This window comes from Peromyscus leucopus, chromosome 20 (assembly GCF_004664715.2).
Source record: "Peromyscus leucopus breed LL Stock chromosome 20, UCI_PerLeu_2.1, whole genome shotgun sequence".
Taxonomy (NCBI): domain Eukaryota; kingdom Metazoa; phylum Chordata; class Mammalia; order Rodentia; family Cricetidae; genus Peromyscus; species Peromyscus leucopus.
This window is the reverse complement of record NC_051080.1, coordinates 631,443-651,315: the sequence shown is the minus strand read 5'-3', so window position 1 is coordinate 651,315 and position 19,873 is coordinate 631,443. Positions and strand designations below refer to the sequence as shown.

Here is a 19,873-nt window from a genome sequence, read left to right as displayed (position 1 = left end):
TCTTAGTGCTGGGAATACAGGCTTGGGCCACTACACATTCATACTGCTTTTTGAGTTTTTACATAGAAGGAAAAACATTGCTAGGCCAATTAGCAAACACAGTTAAGATCTACAGGCATGAAGTAGATAAGTCTACTGGTTTTTCCTAATAGGAAAAAATGCAGTAAGTGGGCAGGCTGAAAAGAAAATGAAATAAAAGAAAATGAAAATAAAAAGGCTATGACTTGGGAAACAGCCAAAGAAATTGGTTGCTGCTAGGGAGGCAAGAAGATGCTTGGACTTCTAAATGAGTGTAAGGCCAACCTAGTTTTCTAAGAAGAAGTGCATCCTTGGCTGTCCTAGAATCTCTGCTTTCTCCTCTAGAACACAGTTGTATTTCCAAATGAAAGAAAAGACAGTTTCTGAGCTGGGTTGGCATACAGCATCTCAGCCCTTGTGAGGTAGAAAAAGGAAGATTAGGAGCTCAAGGTCATTTTCCACTACACAAGTGCAAGGCCAGCCTGTTATGTGGGACCCTGCCTATGTGAGAGTAACAGGACAGGGTTTCAGTTCCCAGCACTCTAAACTCCTTCAAGGGAACACCTCTTCTGACCTCATAGGCTCCTGCATGATTATGGTACGTACATTGATTGAATCATACACAAAATGTTTAAAAAAAGGGTGGGCTGGGTATGGTGGTACACACTTAATCCCACACTTTGGAGACAGCAAATGGAACTTTATGAATTGGTGACTGACATGCCTACATATTAAAAGACCTTGTCTCCAATCTAGAAGGGTAGAAACGGTAGCTGCCGCCCCCCACCCCACCCCCAGCCTGACTTGGATAGCATTTCTGTCAAAACCAGGGAGAGCTGGGTGTAGCCCCATGCTTGCTTAGCATTCTAGAGGCTCTAGGCTGGGTTTAAAAAGAGTACACACTTGAATGTAGAGTAATCTCATTCCAGTCAAGAACAGTCCCTTGGTCTTCCCGTCTCTGTCTGGCCTATCAGACCCAGGGTGAGGTAAGCAGGAGAGAACTAAAGGCGTTTGTGTTTGTGTGTGCTCTAGAGACTGAGCAGACTCTACACGAGGATGCAACCCTCTGACAGCTCCTGTCATTTATGAACTGGGGGCCACCAAGGACTGTGGGGTTCCTCAAGCATCTGTGCCTTCTGACTGGAAGGGGGTGTGAAGGTGGATAGATTGTCACATTGCTCATTCCCCAATTTTTATGTGTACTTAAAATGAGCTCAGGATTTCCCTTCAACAAGCAGTGATTTCTGAGATAGCTCCATCACGCTCAAGAAGGAAGACACAATGGAAAGCTTATTTCCACACAGCTCTTTATGGACCAAAGCTTAGACAAGAGGTGGAGGCTTGGGGCCTGGGAAGCCAGCACTCACCTGGCCTCCAGGTGAGCCTCACTGAACACACCTTGGAAGGACCAAATGCTAAGGTTGCATCTACCCTCTTTTGGTCTGGAGAACTCGGTGCCTTGTGAGTCCTGGGGGTGGGAGTACCTTTATCAGAAGAGAATGAGGAGAGGCCCTAGTACCATTGTTGGTCTCTAGGCCAGCTCACTCTGTGGCCTCCATCTTGGTCCCACGGGGTACCAGAAAGATGGTCCCATCAGCAGCCTGTTGCAGTACATATTCCTCCGGTGAATAACTGTTGCCAGATTCATCCCGAAGATGCTGGAAAATGTCATGGTACAGCTCTGCCAGCTGTTGGCGCATGACCTCCAGAGTGCGGTCCGCTTCACCTCGGGCTCTGAGAAGCCGCTCTCTTTCACTGCCCAGGCGCTCCAGCTCCTGCTCCAGCTGCACAATGGTTTCCAGTTTTCTCTTGCGACAATTCTGGGCTGCCACCTTGTTCTTGCCCCGCCGTCGGATGTCCCGGACTAGAGCCAGCTGGCTCTCTGTTAGAGGGTACTGCGCCAGCAGCTCATTGAAGTCATCCACAGGCAAATTGACGATCTTGTCCGTAGGGAAGGGAATCTTCATGGCTAGAGCCCGCCGCTCATCACGACTCCCCGCCTCCCCCCTGACAGCATGTTTAGCCCGCACAGGGCCAGAGGATGCCTCTACGGCCAAGGGTGTCTCAGTGGGCGGCAAAGTATAGTTGGGGTGGGCCAAGGAGTTGGGCATATGGGAGTAAGGGTACTCCACAGGGTACATGTCCACATACTCGCTCCTCCGCCTGCCGGCCTCTGCACCCTCTAGCTCAAGAGATTCCGCATCACTGTAATTGAGGGATAATCCTGAGTCGGACTCTGGGTCTTCTTGGGGCTTGGGTGGCCCCACTGGCAGCCCAATGTCCAGAAGAGCTAAGGGGTCTGGGAGGGGCTCATTGAGCAGACCTGAGAGGGTGAGTGGCTTTGCCGCTGGTATAGCCATGTTGCCATAGGAGTATGGGAGGTCTGGGACATGAGGAGTGGGTGCTGAGAGCTCATAAGGTGGTAGTGGCAGGGAGAAGCCTGCATCTGGGTGAACTGAACAGGGGCAGTATGTTGGAGGAGGCAATGGTCCAGGGTATGGGGTGGGAACTTGGGGCTCAAAGGATGGCTCACTCGGAACATTTAGACCCTGCAAAGAAAGACACAAAAAAGGTTAGAAGATAGACTATCGTGGGTGGTAGTGGCACACACCCTTAATCCCAGCTCTCAGGAGGCAGAGGCAGGCCAATATCCCAAGTTCCATGATAGCATGGTCTACAAAGCAAGTTCTGGAACAGCAAGGACTACACAGAGAAACCCTGTCTTGAAAAACAAAAGGCAGTGGAAGCTTTTTGCATAGTGTTAATCAAGTTGTTTCAAGAATAAAGCAGTTTGCTGGCATGGTGGCACCGGCTTACAATACCAGCATTCGAGATGTGGAAACAGGAGGGTCAGGAGTTTAAGGTCAGTCTTGGCTACATAGCAAGTACAAGGCCAGCCAGTGCTGTGTAAGACCCTGTGTCAAAAAAAAAAAAAAAAAAAAAAAAAAAATAAGAGAGGCGCTGAAAAGTTGGCTCAGCAGTTAAGAGCAGTAGCTACTCTTCCAGAGGACCTGGGTTGAATTCCCAGCACCCACATGGCAACTCGCGTCTGTCTGTAACTCCAGTTTCAGGGGATGCAACACATTCACACAGACATGCATGCACGCAAAAACAGGAATATACATGAAATAATAAAATCAAGAGGCCCTTAATCCAAGCACATAGGGGATAGGGGCAGGTGTATCTCTCTGAGTTCAAGGCCATCCTGGTATACATAGCAAACTCCAGGGCTACATAGTGAGTCCCTGTCTGGGAAAAAGAAAGAAAGAAGCTGGGCATGGTAGCACACATCTTTAACCGTAGCACTGGGGAGGCAGAGGGAGCCAAGATCTCTGAGTTCAAGGCCACCCTGCTCTACAGAGTGAGTTCCAGGACAGCCAGGGGTACACAGAGAAACCCTGTCTCAAAAACAACAACAACAGAAAAACAACAGGAAAAAAAAAAACAAAAAGAAAAGAAAAAAGTAGGGAGGAGGAAGAAGAGCAGTTTAAGCAGGAATAAAAGTCCCTGTGGTGAGACCTCAGAGAAGAACCTCCCATTGAAGTGGTTACAGTCTCCTCTTCAGGAGAAGCTCTTACTGGGCCACATAGCTCCTGTTCCTTTACTCTCTTTAGGAAGACAAGGCTATATTATCCTAGATGGAGAGATGGATCCTCAGAACCCTCTTCCTGCTGTGGTTATCTAGGGTCAAAAGGTCAAGTCCAGGACCTCGCCATTCCCTGTGTGCCCAGCAGAGGGAGCTGGTATGTGGGAAGAGGGTCTAGGGCAGATCCTGAGGACACCAGGAGGCCTGAGGTGGGGTAGGCACAGAGCCCAGGCTGGGGGTTAGCCCTCTGTCCAGGCCCAGGTGCAGTGAAGAGGAGAACACATGTTACAAACAAGGCCCCCAACTTACATAGGAGAGCTATCCTGCTCAAGCCCAGCTGAGGACAAAGGTGTCATTGTTAGACCAACAGACACCCCTTTGTCCAACATTCGAGAGGAGAGGACCCCGGCATAGTCTCGCTCCCCTCTCTGAGGCCCTTTAACTAAGTCTCTGCTACCTGGAGGAAAGGAGCTCTTTGCTAAGGGTGCGGGGTGGTAATGAGGGAAGATGGGCAGTGCTGGAAGAGAGGAAGATCAGATGAGAAGAAAATAAAAAAAGAGGGGCAAAGAGGAGAGAGGGTGGTAGAAATGTGAGCAGAGCCGCTGGACAGAAGCCCACACTGCAAGCCAGATCCTCCCCTCTCCCCTGCCCTGCCCCCACTCCATGTTCCACATCGCCCCCCTCTGCTCTCTCTTTCTGGCCAGGCCAGAGCCCCTGCCCCCGCAGCGCCTGCCCCATACTCACCTGCAGCTCAGTAATGGACATGATCTCTTGCCAAGTCAATTCCATCTCGCCTGGCTCCCCAACAGGCAGCTGTGACAACCTGTTCCTGTTCTGCTGAGGAGGACAAGGGGGCATCCTACTGTGCCAGCGGCTGGCCCTGGTTCCCCCAAAGCTCAAAGGGCTCCAGCAACCTGTGTGGAAGGAAGGAAGAGTTAGAGCTACTTCTGCCAGATCAAAAGTTTATCCTGTCCCTGTGCAGAATCCCCAGAAGAAAGGGTCGGTGTCAGTGGTTCACTCATGCCAGGACCCTAGGGACTGCAAAATTCTTTTCTGTGGAGTACTCTCTACCTCACCTGCTCTGGCCATAGTCAGTCCTCTGGGCACACAGTAGGCATCTTTACTTTTTCTCAGACAAGATGTCTTCTCTTGGCCGGGCGGTGGTGGCGCACGCCTTTAATTCCAGCACTCGGGAGGCAGAGGCAGGCGGATCTCTGTGAGTTCGAGGCCAGCCTGGTCTACCAAGTGAGTTCCAGGAAAGGCGCAAAGCTACACAAAGAAACCCTGTCTCGAAAAACCAAAAAAAAAAAAAAGATGTCTTCTCTTACTCTCTAAAAATGGTATTCCTGTCAGTGGCAAAATCCAGTCGTCTGAGTTTTTGAGATTGAGGTTTTGTTTTCCATTCTGGGGGAAACATCAAGAGTCACCCATGTCTTCCTCTTGGGTCCTCAGTTTCGTTGTTTGAAACAGGGTCTCTCTATGTAACCCTGGCTGTCCTGGAACTCGCTCTGTAGTCCAGGCTGGCCTCTAACTCACAGGGATCTGCCTGCCTCTGCCTCCCAAGTGCTGGAATTAGAGGCATGTACCACCATGCCTAGCATTTCAGCCCTTTCCTTTCCTCCCAAGATGTGAGTGCTTGGGGATCCCCAAGGAGTGTGTTGTGGGAAGTGCAGACAGACAGCCCCTCCCCTGTCTTAGATAGGGCCCAGGCCTGCTGGTGATAGCAGCCCTACCCTCTACTCCCATCCTTACTCTGGGCTCCTCTGCCTGGGCCAGATAAGAGGTTTATCAGCTTCAGGCAGCAGAGGCAGAGAAGGAATGGGCTCCAGGAGACACTGGACCTCAACCCTGTATCCCAACCAGGTCATTTGGCCATGCCCCACCCCACATGACCATGGCTCCTTTCTCTTCCAAGGTCAACACACAGCAAAGACTTAGCAAGCATTTGTCAAGAATTGTGCTGGCGTTTTATAAGCATAGCATATAAGACTGGGCTTCACAAAGACCTTTTAAGGGGTAGGAGGCAGACACTGAGGCCCAAGCTGATAGGTGGCAGGTTGGAACCTGATCATATCCCTTGCTGCTTTCTAGGCCCCTTTGGTTCCCTAGGTATGGGCTGTCTACCTTAGCAAGTTCCCATGATGTCTCATACCCTTTTCTCTTCTGGGAAATATCTTTTGGGGCCCCCAAGTACTGCCAATCCTTCAGCCCCTCTTCTTTTAACCTGGGCTCTAGCTTGAGTTCTGCCACAAAGCAGCAGTCTGGTAGCTGGGCAAGCCATCTCACTGCTCCTTGTCAGTTCTCCCAGTTGTAAAGCCAAGGAGTTAGACAACTTGAACTGGAAGAATTCCTTGCTGCTTGGACAGTTCTCTGCAAACTCTTAGCCTTGCTTTCATTATCTCCTCTTGGTCCATCCCTCTCTTCATCCTACCTCCGTATTCCCCATACCCATTTCTATCTGAATCTGCTCTCTCTGTGTCTAACAACAGATTCCAAGTAGACTTGGCAAGGTTCTCCTGATCTCTCAGGGCCAAGACACAGCACAGCATGTACATGCATGCACATCCACACTACACACCATATAAATAAAGGAAACCTTACAGAAGAACAGGGGATGGGGCTGGATGACCTAAAGTTGTGTTGTATGACTTTACATCACCCACCAGAAGAATAGTCCATTCCTGAGGTTCATTGTGGAATCCTCTCTTGGACCTACCACAAAATGTATAATCACTACCTTTTTGGGGGGTAGGGGGGTTTCGAGACAGGGTTTCTCTGTGAAGCAGTCCTGGCTGTCCTGGAACTCACTCTGCAGACCATGCTGGCCTCAGACTCATAGATCTGCCTCCCTCTGCCTCCTGAGTGCTGGGATTAAAGGAGTGCACCACCACCACCACCACCACCACCACCACCACCACCACCACCTGGCTCCAAGTGTCCTTTTTACAGCTGGTCTGCCTGAGGCTTAGCCTCCACCCTCTTGCTATAATGCCATCCCCAGAAATGGGAGTTGGTATAGGTACAGGCCTTTGACCAATGGGTAGAATGGGTGGGGTGTTTATGTCTGTCCAGGATGCCATTTCAACACCGGAACTCCACCCTCCCCACCCAGGTTCTGGCGGAAATTGCCCAAAGACAGAGTGAATGGAGAAGGAGTTTGGGGGTGGGCAGGGACTATGACTATTGCCTCTCTTTGTTTTTCCTCTCTTCCTGGGTCTGAATCTGAGGAGCAATACAAAGATCTTGCCCGAGAAGGCAAGGTTCTCTACTCTTCAAGATGCATGACCTTGAACAAATTGCATCATAGTCTCCAATTAAATGAAGGCAGGACTAGAGGACCTCACTGCTATGAGAGGGAGCAGACTGCATCTAGTCAGAGCCACAAATCTTACTGTGCACCATATTCACTTGGGGGTACATGGAAAACATCCCTGAAGGCCATCCAGGCCTGCTGAACTGAATTCATGTGCAGGCACTAAGAACAAGTATTTCAACAAATGTCCTAGACATTTTCACAAACAGGCCAATCTTGCCTCAAGAAACACAGATAGATGAATTTTCAAGAAAGAATACAAAGAAAGGGAACAGCTAATGTTCTATAGTCTTCATCTAACTGCAAACCTTTGACCCCAGGCAAGGCTAGACTCCAGGTGGTGCCTAGCTATCAGTCCTTTCCCATGAAGACCTGGAAGTGGGTCTTCTCCCTCTTCTTAGGATTTAAAAAAAAAATTGAGAGGGTAGAGAGGGCAGGAAGAGGCTGGAGGCTGGGCAGAGGTTCATAAAGGAAATTACAGGACCATCTTTTGTACCAGGCATAGGCCCTTTGGGTCTTGGGAGCCTGCCTTTCAGGGGACCAGCAAGCTTGCAGCCAATAGGACAGACTAGGAGCCAGACATGTTCAAATAGAACACCAAAGAAAGTACTGAAAAGAGACCAGGAATGTGGGCTAGGCTTCCAGGGGCCCTTGTCTTTAGCAAAAGTAGCTCTTGTTTTACAGTTTAGCCCTCATCTTCAGTCATATAATCACTGGATCCACTGGGCTAGTTATTCTCTTTAGTACTAAGCACTGTGGATCAGGTAGAATTTGAGCCAACTGCAGAAACTAACCTCCATCCTTCCATCCTTCCTTCCTCTTTCATCCTGGTGGTCCTAACCCACTTTTTTCTTCCTCCTCCCTTCCTTCTCCCTTCCTCCCCTCCTTCTTTCCTCCCTCCTGGCCTCTCTCCAGACCAACCCAGAGCCTTGAATATGCCAGGCCAGCACTCTACCACTAAGCTACATCCCTAGAATTCTCCAAAGGTCTTCTCATGATCCCTAGGACTTTATAGAATATGAAGCTTTCTGACTAAGGATACAGGATCATTTGGAGAGGTGAGAGAGGAAGACATTTTACCTTCCATGGCTAACCTGGGACTTTTCACTTCTTTGATAGGGAGCTTGCCCCAGGGTGCTTTATGGAGACTTATTAGGTAACTCCACCTCTCCTAGTGTCAACACAAATAATGGAAGGATTGGGGAGACATGAGTAAAACTTGGTGTGTAGATAAGCAGGTAAGCAAACTAGTTACAAAGATCAGGGAAAACTTCCCAAGAGGGAGAGGCACAGAGAGGTGAAATCGAGAAACCAATAGAATGAAGAAGGAAGAGAAAAAGATTTGAGTCAGGGAAGCTCAGTCCCCTGGGAGCACACTTGGAAATGCCTGGGAACAAGGAAAAGGGAACAAATTTCTGCTCTCCTGTGACTTTATCCCTAGAACCCAAACTCCGGTTCTTTGGAAGCAATAAATGGAGGCTGCATCCAGCAGATCTGGTAGCTCTCTTTCTCTCCCACAGCATCTCAACCTCCAGCTGCAAGCAACCAAGAAGTCCCACAGAAGCATCTACACTTTGTTAGACACCCTCTTTGCAGATCCAGCTTAGCACCACTGCCCCAGGACTGGAGAGGAAGAGAAGCAAGAACAGCTCCTCTCGGCCAACCACCCGGCCTTTGCTGTAGCAAGGCTTCTCCGAAATTCAGATATCCAATATCTATCTACAGTTCCTAAGCTTCCCCCAAATCTCAAATGGCTGGAGCTGCAGAATGCAGTGGGGAAGGGGACATGGTGGCACCATATTACTGGAGCCTACAAGCTCCTCCAGACAACAGGCCAATAGAAGGGTTCCCCCTGGTTACTCCCCTGCTCCTTCAGGGTGCCCCAAGAAAGCACTGTGTGCTCCCCATTCACAACCTCCCACCCCAAGGATCCCAGGACAGCCAGGAAGCCGTCCAAAGTTATCTCCAAAGTATCTCCAAGTAGTATTACTCCAAAGTTATTAGTTTCCTACACCAGGGCCAGTCTTGGAAGATGTCTTAGAAACATCCAGACAGAAAGTTAGGTATTCCTCTTTGTATCTCTTCTACCTGCCCCGCCTGCCCTCCTCAGATGCCACTGAGGGCTCCCTCCCCCTACTCGCCCTTCAGGCACCTGTGGCGGATTCCAAGCCGGGTGAGGAGAGAGATGAGGCTGCTGGTAGTGTCCCTGGGAGGCTGGGTCAGAGCTGACGCCTCCGGGGCGCTGAGCGCTGCCTGTGAGCGCCGCCAAGGGCCGGGCCCCGCCCCCGGGCCATGGCTGGGCAAGGAGCACCGGTTGGCCCGGGGAAGAAGCTGGTGCACCGGCGGTCTCTCCGAAGCCCTCGGCCAGAGTTACAGTGCTTCCTCCAACCGTTCCCTTTCCCCGTGGCCCTCCTCTCCTCCTGCCCCTTCTGGCCAAGAGAGGAAACTTGAGCCCGGTGTGGTTTCTGCCTGCACCCCGCCCCCGCCTCTCTAAGGCCACGGGGGCACCCGGGGCTCACAAGCTCTCGGTCCTCTCCAGCTGGTCCCGGACTGTGCGCTCCCTGTCCTGACTTCCCAGCTGATGCTCCACTCACAAGTGACCCCCAAGCTTAAACACAGTCAGCAGCCTCCTCCTTTTCCCAGGTGGTGGCTCTTAGGGACAGATAGGGAAACTGAGTCATAGCAAGGCAGAGGGCCGCAGACAGTGAGTCCAATTTGCTTAGGGCAACAGCTTCGCTTCTAGAAAGCCTGGGCTCTAAGAGCGTTATTTTGAGGGTGAGGGGCCGCCGGCTGCTTAGAGGCCCTCTTCAATGTGTAGCCTTTCTCTCCGCCTCCCTCTCCCCAGCCTTAGATGCTCTAAGACAAAGGCTTCTTTTGTGGCCACGTTTATTTATTTATTGCCAAAGTGTATGGGGGTGGGAGGTCCTTAGGTGGGAGGCTGTTGTGTTGGATGATTATTAGTTTCCCTAAAAGAGATACTTCTTTCTTCCAGGGCAGGACACATGTGTATATTAGATTTGTCCCAGATACACAACAGTTCTGTATCAAGCTAGTGTGTCCTCCCAGAAGTCTCTCATCCTTCTGCCTCCAAGTCACAGGCCAAGTAGTTCTCTCTAGAAGGAAAGTTTGCCTTCCTTAGTTTTCAGTTGTTTTGTGATGGGATCTTTTGAGATGGTGTAGCCAAGGCCAGCCCCAAAACTGGCTTTGTGGCCAAGAATGACTTTGAGCTCCTAACTGTTCTGCCTTCACCTGTGGAATGCTGGAGTTATAGGCATGCTCACTGTGCCCACTTTAGCAACTTTCAGCTCAAAGGAACACGTCTTTTTGGTCTAACTTCAGTTCTGATTGGTGCAGTTTATACTTTTTCTCTATTATTTTCCTCACTGATATTCAAGTTAATTTGGAAACATTTACAGAGCAGAAGCAAGCTGGGTGTTTGACAAAAGATCTATAACCCTAGAACTCAGGAGGTGGAGGAAACAAGATCAGTAGTTCAAGGCCATCCTTAGCTACATAGTGAGTTCCAGGTCACACACACACACACACACACACACACACACACACACACACACACACTAATAAAATAGGCAGGAAGCAGATGAGTGCTACCTCAAGGCAGAGCTGTCATTCTATCAGATCTTCCGATAGGATTGTATTAGAATAATGGGAATATTCTGTCCTGGAGCATGAAAAGCAGCTGCTGGGAACCCTTTAACTTCCTTCACAAACACCTCCTCTTTGTCCACTCCAGTTCTCCCCAGCATCCTCCACAATCTGGCAACAAAGTCAAGCAAGTAATGATGCAGTGTTGTTACCACAAGAAGCTTCCCATCACAATAGCATGGCTGAGATTGCTCATGCCCAGCCAGACCCAAGGCTGGGTGCTCTGCATTCCATCCTGATGGCAGGCACTCACCTTTACTTCACGGTTTCTGTGAGACAGAAGGCAATCCAGTGACTTTCCTGCATGCTGGATGTGGGCTCAGGGCTTGGTATGGGACTGAATCTAGGTCACATACATGCATACTTATTCAGGTCCTCAGAGGGGATAAGAGGTCATGACAGTCAAACATGCAGCTGATTATACAATGTTGGGTCACAGATAGTCTATGAACACAGTGTGGCATTTCAGATACCTCTATAGACAACATAGACCTTAGCCCTCATTCATTCAAAAATATTTATTTTCTACTCCAGAAACATAAATATGACTAAAACAGTCTGTGTTCTCACACACAATAAGATCTATAGCCAGTGGGCATGATGGCACATGCCTAAAAACCCAGGGCTTGGGAGGCAGGGGCAGGAGGACAGAGATTTCCAGGCCAACCTGGGCTATATGGTGAGTTTCAGGTCAGCATGTAACACATAATGAAAGACTGTTTAAAAAAAGAAAAATGCTGGATGTGGTGGCAGATGCTTATAAACCCAACAGTCACGGAGCAAAGGAAAAAAAAAAAAAAAAAAAAAAAAAAAAAAACATTGCCCACTTCCAGACCGGTCTGATCTATACAGCAAGTTCCAAGCCATCCAGGGCTACAAAACAAGACCCCATCTCAAAAACAAAACAAAAAGTCTATATGAAGCACTATGGAAGGAAATAAATAAATTCTATCTGCTGAAACTTAGGAGAGGGTTTTCCAGTGGATCTGAACTGTGGAGAAAGGAGAAAAGAGTATTCTGGCAAAGGTATGTATGGGTACAGTGAGGCATAAAATACAAATACTTTGGACTTTCTGGAGTGTGCTTAAGGTGACAAGTAGATGATAAGCCTAAAGACCCCAGGGGCTGGGGTGTCACCTAGCGGTAAGCATTTTCCTAGGTCCTGGGATCTGGGATAAGGAGGCCTGTGAAATGTGACAGGAGCTGAAGGACAAGGCATTCTGAGAATCAAACTTGGGAGGGTGTATTCTCTCCTGTAGGGACTCCTAGAGATATCTGAAGTTCTTTACATGCTGTTTGTTGAGATGTGGCCAGGTATGAGCTAAGCTAGTAGCTAGCCTCCACTTCACCTCACCCTCTCTTAAGGCAGAGCCCTGTCTTGTGGTTTCTGGGCTGTGTCCTGCCTCTAAGTCACCCCAGGAAGGAGGGGATTTGTTTTAGCCTCCTCCTCTCAGATTCCTTATGTCCACAGTCAGTGTTCTGCTACACCAAATCTCTTTTGCTTGATTTACAATCTGCAGGGTATTAGGGGAGTGCCACCTAAGTGGACTGCATAGACTTGTCCAAGTGACAATGACTAAGATTTTCCTGTCTCGCCTGGTATTGATGGTGTATGATTTTAATCCCAGCACTCAGGAGGCAGAGGCAGGCGGGTCTCTGTGAGTTAGAGGCCAGCCTGGTCTACAGAGTGAGTTCCAGGTCAGCCAGGGCTACACAGAGAAACCACGTCTCAAAAAACAAAACAAAAAAACACACACACACACACACACAAAAAAAAAAAAAAACAAAAAAACAAAAAAACGAAAAGAGATTTTCATGTCTCCAAAATTCTTCCACTTCAACAAAGGTAGCAGAGACAGAATACAGATAGAACAGTGGCCACATAACTTTACTATGTTAACATTTTCCACTTTTGCTGTTCCACCCCTAAATGGTTAACTTGTCACCCCTGGCCAACCCACCCCCACTACGTATGTGCACACCACCATCAGCATCAGGTCAAGCCACAAGCAATGTTGCCAAACACCCCACTGGGTTATGCAACCAGCTTCCCGAGAAGGGTGAGCAGGGCGGGGTGGGTAGAGGTGGAACCAGGGGAGGGCCATGGGTCCCACAGGGAACTGGCTGCCTTGCCCGGCTTGCCTACTGGTGTGACCGCAGTGGCCCCAGAGGGCGGGGATGGGACTGGCCTTTTATCAGTGCCCGGCAGCGTTGCACTCGCCACCCCCTGGCTTCCTCTCTCAACAGACGGAAAGGGGAGGCAGCCACAGGGGGCCAGGGGGAGGGCTTGGTGTTATCCTAAACAGCAGAGCTGGGCGGTTGCCCCGGATGGGGGAGGTGGTTGAGGACGCCTGAGACCAGGGAATACTGAAGCTCTACTAGCTAAAGTAGGGAGTGGGGGAGGTCTAAACTAAGGCTAGATAGTGGAGTCCAATCTCCAGAGTCATCACTCATTTTCCTTGTATTCCAATTTGAATGAGGATAGGGTTTTCCCATTTCTTAGAGGAGGTTCCTTTCCTCCGATAAGAATTCTCAGAGGACTGACTCTGAAGGTGGAAGGGATATTACACTCTGAGGCTAAAAGAGCTGAGACTTCCCAGGGACTCAGTAGGACTCCAGTTTTCCTGGACTCTGGCATCTAAAGGTTGTGTCTTGCTGGCAGAGCCTAGAGTGAGAATATCCCAGAAAAAAAATATAGCCCTTGGAGGGGCTGAAGAGATGGCTCAGCGTTTAAGAGCACTGGCTGCTTTTCCAGGGGAACTGAGTTCTATTCTCAGCACCCATACAGCAGCTCACAACCATCTGTAACTCCAGTTGCAGGGGAATCAGACACTATCACACAAACATACGTGCAGGCAGAACACTAATGCACACAAAATGGAAATAAATAAGTTATTCAAAAAGTAGCCCTTGGTGCTTAATTCTAACTAAACCTGGGAGAAATAGTTGTCCTCGTACAATAAGGATCAGCTTTTCTATTTCTTCTTGTTGTTTTCTTTTCTTTTTCCCTTTTTAAAAATTTTTCTAGACAGGGCTTCTCTGTGTAGTCCTGGCTGTCCTGGAACTCACTGTGTAGACCAGACTGGCCTCAAACTCAGAGATCCATCTGCATCTGCCTCTGGGGTGCTGGGATTAAAGGTGTGAGCCACCACCGTACCCAGCTCTTCTTTTCTTCCTCTCTTTTTCTCCCCCCCCCCACCCCCTCTCTTTCGACACAGTGTCTCACTTTGTAGCTCTGACCTGGAACTCACTATGTAGCCCAGGCTGTCCTTTAACTCCCAGCACTGCTGCTCCTTCCTCGTTTCCTCAGCGCTAGGATTGCAGGCTTCAAGCACCACACCCAGCTGAGGACCACGTCTTGATTTTTTTTTTTTCTTTTTGTTTTTCTCCTAGGATCTTGAATCTTACTACCTATGTTTCAGTCCCGGCATTTGTCATTGGCTGTGTGGGCCTGGGCAACACAACCTTTCTGATCTTTACTTCCGAACCTGAAAAATTGGAGATAATTAAGTGAGTGTAGGGCTAAGTGTGTAATCCAACAACAGAGCTCTTGCCTAGCATGTGTGAAGCCAAGGGTTTGATTCACAGTACTACAAATAAAATAATAAAAAAAACCACTAATAAATAAAATAATCATTCATTTCTGCTTTCTGACTACAGATGCAATATGACCAATGGTCTCATGCTTTTGCTGCCTTTCTTCCTTAAATTAATTATAAATTAATTGATTACAAAAAAATTAACAAAATAGCTTATTATTAGGAAATGAATGCTTAGATATCAGGAGGCCGTAGCCTTTTGGGTCTTCAGGAATTTAGAACTCTCTATCTGGAGGCCACACTGGTGAAGAAATGTTACAGACAGCTGAAGCCAAGAGGTGGCCTGAGTCTGAGAGGAAGACAGATACAGTGTTGGCAGCTAGACTTCCAGGAACTAGCCTCAGGCCATGGCTCTTCCACACCGCCACTGTTGGGAGGGGTTCATGCTAGCCACAGAGTGGGCACAGGGCCAGTCTTAGGGCCTCAGTCACCTTCCAGGAACCCAGAACTCCTACCCACCCCACTGTTGTGATCTGCAGGGGGCGGAACTGCCTAGGAAGTGCCACCCTCAGAAAGGATGGCTGGGTGCCAAGCTGTTTACTTACTCCTTTTAGAATATCCTGCATCCCAGCCTCCTGTCTTTGCCCCTACTGAATCTCTAACCCAGAATGCCCTCCTTGGCTTTGAGCCTCAGTTTAATTCCCAGTAGTGTGAACCTGGGCAAATTATTTAACCTCCCTGAGTTAAATGGGGATCTCTGAGCTTCCGTCACAGGATGTGTGGGATCAGATGAGGCAATGTACATTGTTTATTACTGGGAAGCCTAGTAATGTCGGTGCCTGATCACTCTCCAAAGCCCGTGTTAAGTCAAGCTCCAGTTCCACAACACATTTTCTGGCTACTTCAGCTTGGGCATATATATTCATTTGTCTTTTTGAAAGTTCAAGGTCTGCTTAGACTATTTATTGGGTGTAAGGCTAGCCTGGGCAGATCTTGTCTCAAAATAAAAATTAAAAAGATGGCGTGGGCGTAACTCAGTGTCAGTGTACTTGCCTATCATGCTTCAGGCCCTAGACACACACACACACACACACACACACACACACACACACACACACACACGTTTTGTTTTGGTTTTTAGATTTTTTTGTTTGTTTATTTTTGTTTTTGAGACAGGGTTTCTTTGTATAACCTCCCTGGCTGTCCTGGAACTTGCTCTGTAGACAAGACTGACCTCAACTCCACAGAGGTCCTTCTGTCTCTGCCTCTTGAGTGCTGGGATTAAAGGCATGTGCCACTACCACCTGGCAACATACGCACTATGTTAAATTCAGTGATTTGATACGTGGAATATAGTGAGCTTCTTTTTTTTTAAAAAAGATTTTTATTTTATTATTTTTAATTATGTGTATGTGTGGAGGCCTCTGTGTGAATATGTTCAGTGTGTGCCGGTGCCCATAGATGCCAAAGATGTCCAATCTCCTGGAGCTAGAGTTACAGGTGGTTTGTGAGCAACCTGATGATGATTCTCAGACTCTAGCTAGGGTTGGGGGGCGTGTTTTTGTTGTTTTGTTTTTGAGACAGTGTTCCTGTGTGTGTAGCCCTGGCTGTCTTGGAACTGCCAGGCTGGCCTTGAACTCAGAACTGCCTGCCTCTGCTTACCACACCGGCTCTCAAACTAGGGTTTTTTGCAAGACCAGTGTTCACACTTCGCTGCTGAGTGATCTCTCCAGTCCCTATAAACTTTCCTTTAAACAGAGGTTGGGAGGCCAGTAAGATGGTTCAGCAGGTTAAGGCACCCAAGGAATCTTCCTTTTTTGTGGTCTTGAGTTTCATCATAGCCTTGTGTTGAAGAGACAACTGCTATACCTCAGAGAAAATGTAAAAAGTCCTCAGGTCAGAAAGATGCTGCCTCTGGGCTAGTGAGATGGCTCAGCCCATTAAAGAAACTGCTGCCAGTAAACTGTCTTCTCACCTGCACACACTCACCATGGCACTGGAGTGGTACGTATTACACACACACACACACACACACACACACACACACACACACACGAGTAAATAAATAAATATTTTTAGAAGAAAGATGCTAACTATACTCCCTTCCCAAAGCCCTTGCCAACAATGCTGTCTAGAGCCCAAGGCTCAAGTGTCCTCACCAGTTGTCTTAGGGAAGGTGTGTGCCCACATCTCCAGGTCAGCCACTGGAGCTGTCCACTCTGTTGGCATTGATGATCACTGTGCTGTTCCCTACTCTACCGTGGCTGCCTGGGATCAATCCATGATGGCTATCTCCGGAGGCAGAACAAGCCACCAGGTGGAATTTGAGTATGCAAAGCCCAATCCAGGTGACCTTTGTAGACCAGGCTTTGTAAATTACTTTTCTGAGTCTCCAGTTTGAGTCCAGAAAAAAAAAAAAAAAAAAACACCTCTCACTGTCTCTTAGAGCACAAGAAATAGACCTCTCCCACCCTTAGGCTGGATAGAAACACACTGATTTGTAGTTGGATTTTTCTTTGGGCAGCCAGCTCCCAAATAACAACAAGTTTAGGCTTGTCCCTCCCACTAGCTCTTTTTTTTTTTTTTTTTTTTTTTTTTTGGTTTTTCGAGACAGGGTTTCTCTGTGTAGCTTTGCGCCTTTCCTGGAACTCACTTGGTAGCCCAGGCTGGCTTCCAACTCACAGAGATCCGCCTGCCTCTGCCTCCCGAGTGCTGGGATTAAAGGCGTGAGCCACCACCGCCCGGCCCCACTAGCTCTTATAACTTAAATTAACCCATATTTTTACTAATCTACATTCTACCACATGGTTTTTACCTCTCTCCTGTTCTGTATGTCTGACTCATTTCAAGTTTCCATGCTGTCTTTCACTAACCTAGATTCATCTCCTACTTCCTCTCTCTCTGCCCTGAAGTCCTGCCTACACCTCCTGCCTAGCTATTGGCCATTCTACTCTTTATTAAACCAATCACAGCAACATATCTTCACACTGTAAAAATATCTCACAACACTAATTCGTTTTTCTGTACAAAGAACTAAGCCTTGGCTTAAAGGTTTAGAAATTCAATTTTAGTCTAACTTGGGTCAATTAATTCATCTTATGCTGACCTAACTTAAAAGAGCATGATGTATAAGACATGTGGTTGATTTACATATTTCTACATAAAATTGACAGTGTCCTGGACGTTCTACTATCTAGGTATACTAGCTGGCTACTTCAGAAGGCAAGTATGGTAATTAGAAGGTTGCTTGGTGAACAAGGAGAACTGGCTATAATTTTCATGAGTAATAGACCTGCATCTGTTACGTTAGTAAAGATATCAGACATTCACTCATGTTAGCCAAGCAGAGAATCCTTTTCCCAAAACATCACTGGAAAAATAGGCCATGGTGGGGTAGCTCTTTTGAAGACCGTTATTCCCCTGTCTATGAAGTCAAGGCACAATTCAGTTGATTGGGTTTCAGCTCTAGCAAAGTTAATGTAATTGCTTCTGTTTATATCCCCTTCAGCCATGCTGTTGTAACCGACTGTGTCAGAGCTTGGTTGCATTTAGGCTCCAGCTATTTCACTTTAAGTGATTAGGTTGCTAGAGCTGCAGATACATTGACAGAATTATGCTTTCCTGGAACTACATTAGATCACTTGCCATTTCCACAAACGGCTGACCTAATCTAGCACCATTTGCCTTTTTCAGTTTCATACAGGGTGCACTGTCCTCTAGGGGCATTTTCTGACTATATTGTTTTTATTGTATATTTTCTGACTGTATTGTTCTAGCTGTAAGCTGAAGAACTATGGTCTTTCTGTCTTCCACATCTCTTGCAATCCTTTCTGCATATGAATGTCATATTTACCACCTTAAAAACTGCTGCTATACAATCCCAGCTATTTGGGAGGCTGGCAGGAAAACTGAAAATTAGAAACTTGTTTGGGCAATGTAGCAAGACACCATATCAAAATAATAATAATAGCCTCTATAAAATAGGAGAAAATACTTGCAGTTCATATGTCAGGCAAAGATATAGCATCCAGAAATCTAGAATACATAAATATCTCCTATAAATTGCTGAGCTTGGTGGTACATGCTAACAAACCCAACACTTGTGAGGCAGAGACATGTAGATCTCTATGAGTTCAAGGCCAGTCTGATATACAGCAAATTCAGGCCAGCCAGAGCTACAAAGTGAAATCCTGTTTCAAAACAAACTTTTAAAAACGTATGTGCCGGGTGGTGGTGGTGGTGGTGGTGGTGGTGGTGGTGGTGGTGGTACATGCCTTTAATCCCGGCACCTGGGAGGCAGAGCCAGGCAGATCTCTGTGAGTTCCAGGCCAGCCTGATCTATAGAGCGAGATCCAGGACAGGCACCAAAACTACACAGAGAAATGTTGTCTTGAAAAATAAAAACAGGGGTTGGGGATTTAGCTCAGTGGTAAAGCGCTTGCCTTGCCTAGCAAGCACAAGTCCCTGGATTCGGTCCTCAGCTCCAAAAAGAAAAATAAATAAATAAATAAATAAAAATAAAAACAAACAAATAAATAGAGAAAGCAAGGAAGGAAGGAAAGAAGGAAGGATGTAGGAAGGTGGTGACGCACGCCTTTGATCCCAGCACTTGGGAGGCAGAGGCAGGCGGATCTCAGTGAGTTCAAGGCCAGCGTGGTCTACAAAGTGAGTTCCAGGACAGCCAGGACTGTTACACAGACAAACCCTGTCTTGAAAAAAACAAAAACCAACCAACCAATCAAACAAACAAACAAAAAGAGTTAGCCTGGTATGGTGGTGCAGGCCTTTAATCCCAGAACTCTGGAGGCAGAGACAGATCTCTGTGAGTTCCAGTCCAGCCTGGTCTACAGAGCAAGTTCCAGGAAAGCCAATGTTGCTACACAGAGAAACCCTGTCTCAAAAAACCAAAAAAAAAAAAAAAAAAAAAAAAAAAGAAAAGAAAAAAAAAAGAAAAGAAAAGAAAAAGAAAGAAAGAAAGAAAGAAAGAAAGAAAGAAGAGTATTGTGAGCTCTGAATTGTCTTTCCAAGTCCCACTTCATCACCTATTATTATAATTCAACAAGAGAAAGACAACCTAATTTAAAAATGGGCTAAGGACTTGTACACACATTTCTTCTGGAAGATATGCAAATAGACAACATGAACACAGAAAAGACGTTAAAGCATTAGTCATGTGGGAAATGCAAATCAAACCACAATGAGACACCACTTCATCTCAGTGAGAACGGCTGTACAAAATGCAAAAACAAACAAACAACGAACTCAGAGACTGAGTGTTGGTGAAGATGTGGAGAAATCAAGAGACCTCATATAACTTCTCCTACGGGATGTAAAATGGGCAACCTTGAACTGTATATTGTGCTTCTACCTCTTGGGAGACTGAGATAGAAAGTTCTCTCTCTCTCTCTCTCTCTGCTGTAGGGAATCAAACTTAGGCATCATGCATGTTAGCCAGGGATTCTATCAACTAAACTATACTTCCTACTAAGAATGTCACAAGTGCAAAAGCAAACCTGAGCTACACAGTTAGTTCAAGGCCAGCCCAGGCTACTCTATAAACAAACAGACAAATATTGGGGCTGGAGAGACAGCTCAGTGGTCAAGAGTGCTTACAGCCCTTGCCGAGGACCCAAGTTTAGTTCTTAACACCCACATGGTTGCTTACAACAGGATCCAGTGCCCCCTTCTGACCTCTGTAGGCTCCTGTGTGCACATGGTAAACAGACATACACTGAGGCACACACATAACATAAA

The 19,873-nt window shown here is 47.4% G+C and overlaps 1 protein-coding gene across 3 annotated transcripts; it reads right to left on the bottom strand.

The window, feature by feature from the left end:
• Positions 1-1,307: 1,307 nt before the first annotated feature.
• Positions 1,308-9,366, bottom strand: Nfe2 (nuclear factor, erythroid 2). 3 transcript variants are annotated; one of them, XM_028874408.2, is made up of 3 exons: positions 9,070-9,366; positions 4,349-4,518; positions 1,308-2,567 (listed from the first exon to the last, which is right to left on the bottom strand). In XM_028874408.2, the coding sequence occupies exons 2-3, from the start codon at positions 4,460-4,462 to the stop codon at positions 1,560-1,562; spliced, it is 1,122 nt and encodes a 373-aa protein (XP_028730241.1). In that variant the 5' UTR covers positions 4,463-4,518; positions 9,070-9,366; the 3' UTR covers positions 1,308-1,559. The 3 variants fall into 3 exon arrangements, with proteins under 3 accessions (XP_028730241.1, XP_037053206.1, XP_037053205.1); XM_037197311.1 differs by lacking the exon at positions 9,070-9,366 and adding an exon at positions 6,529-6,601; XM_037197310.1 differs by lacking the exon at positions 9,070-9,366 and adding an exon at positions 4,681-4,823.
• Positions 9,367-19,873: the final 10,507 nt, after the last annotated feature.

Excerpts from the sequence above, each read along its gene's own strand:
- Nfe2 (XM_037197310.1), bottom strand. Across the intron at positions 2,568-4,348 it reads TGTCCATTACTGAGCTGCAG|GGTCTAAATGTTCCGAGTGA; the intron begins GTGAGTATGGGG and ends CTTTCTTTGCAG.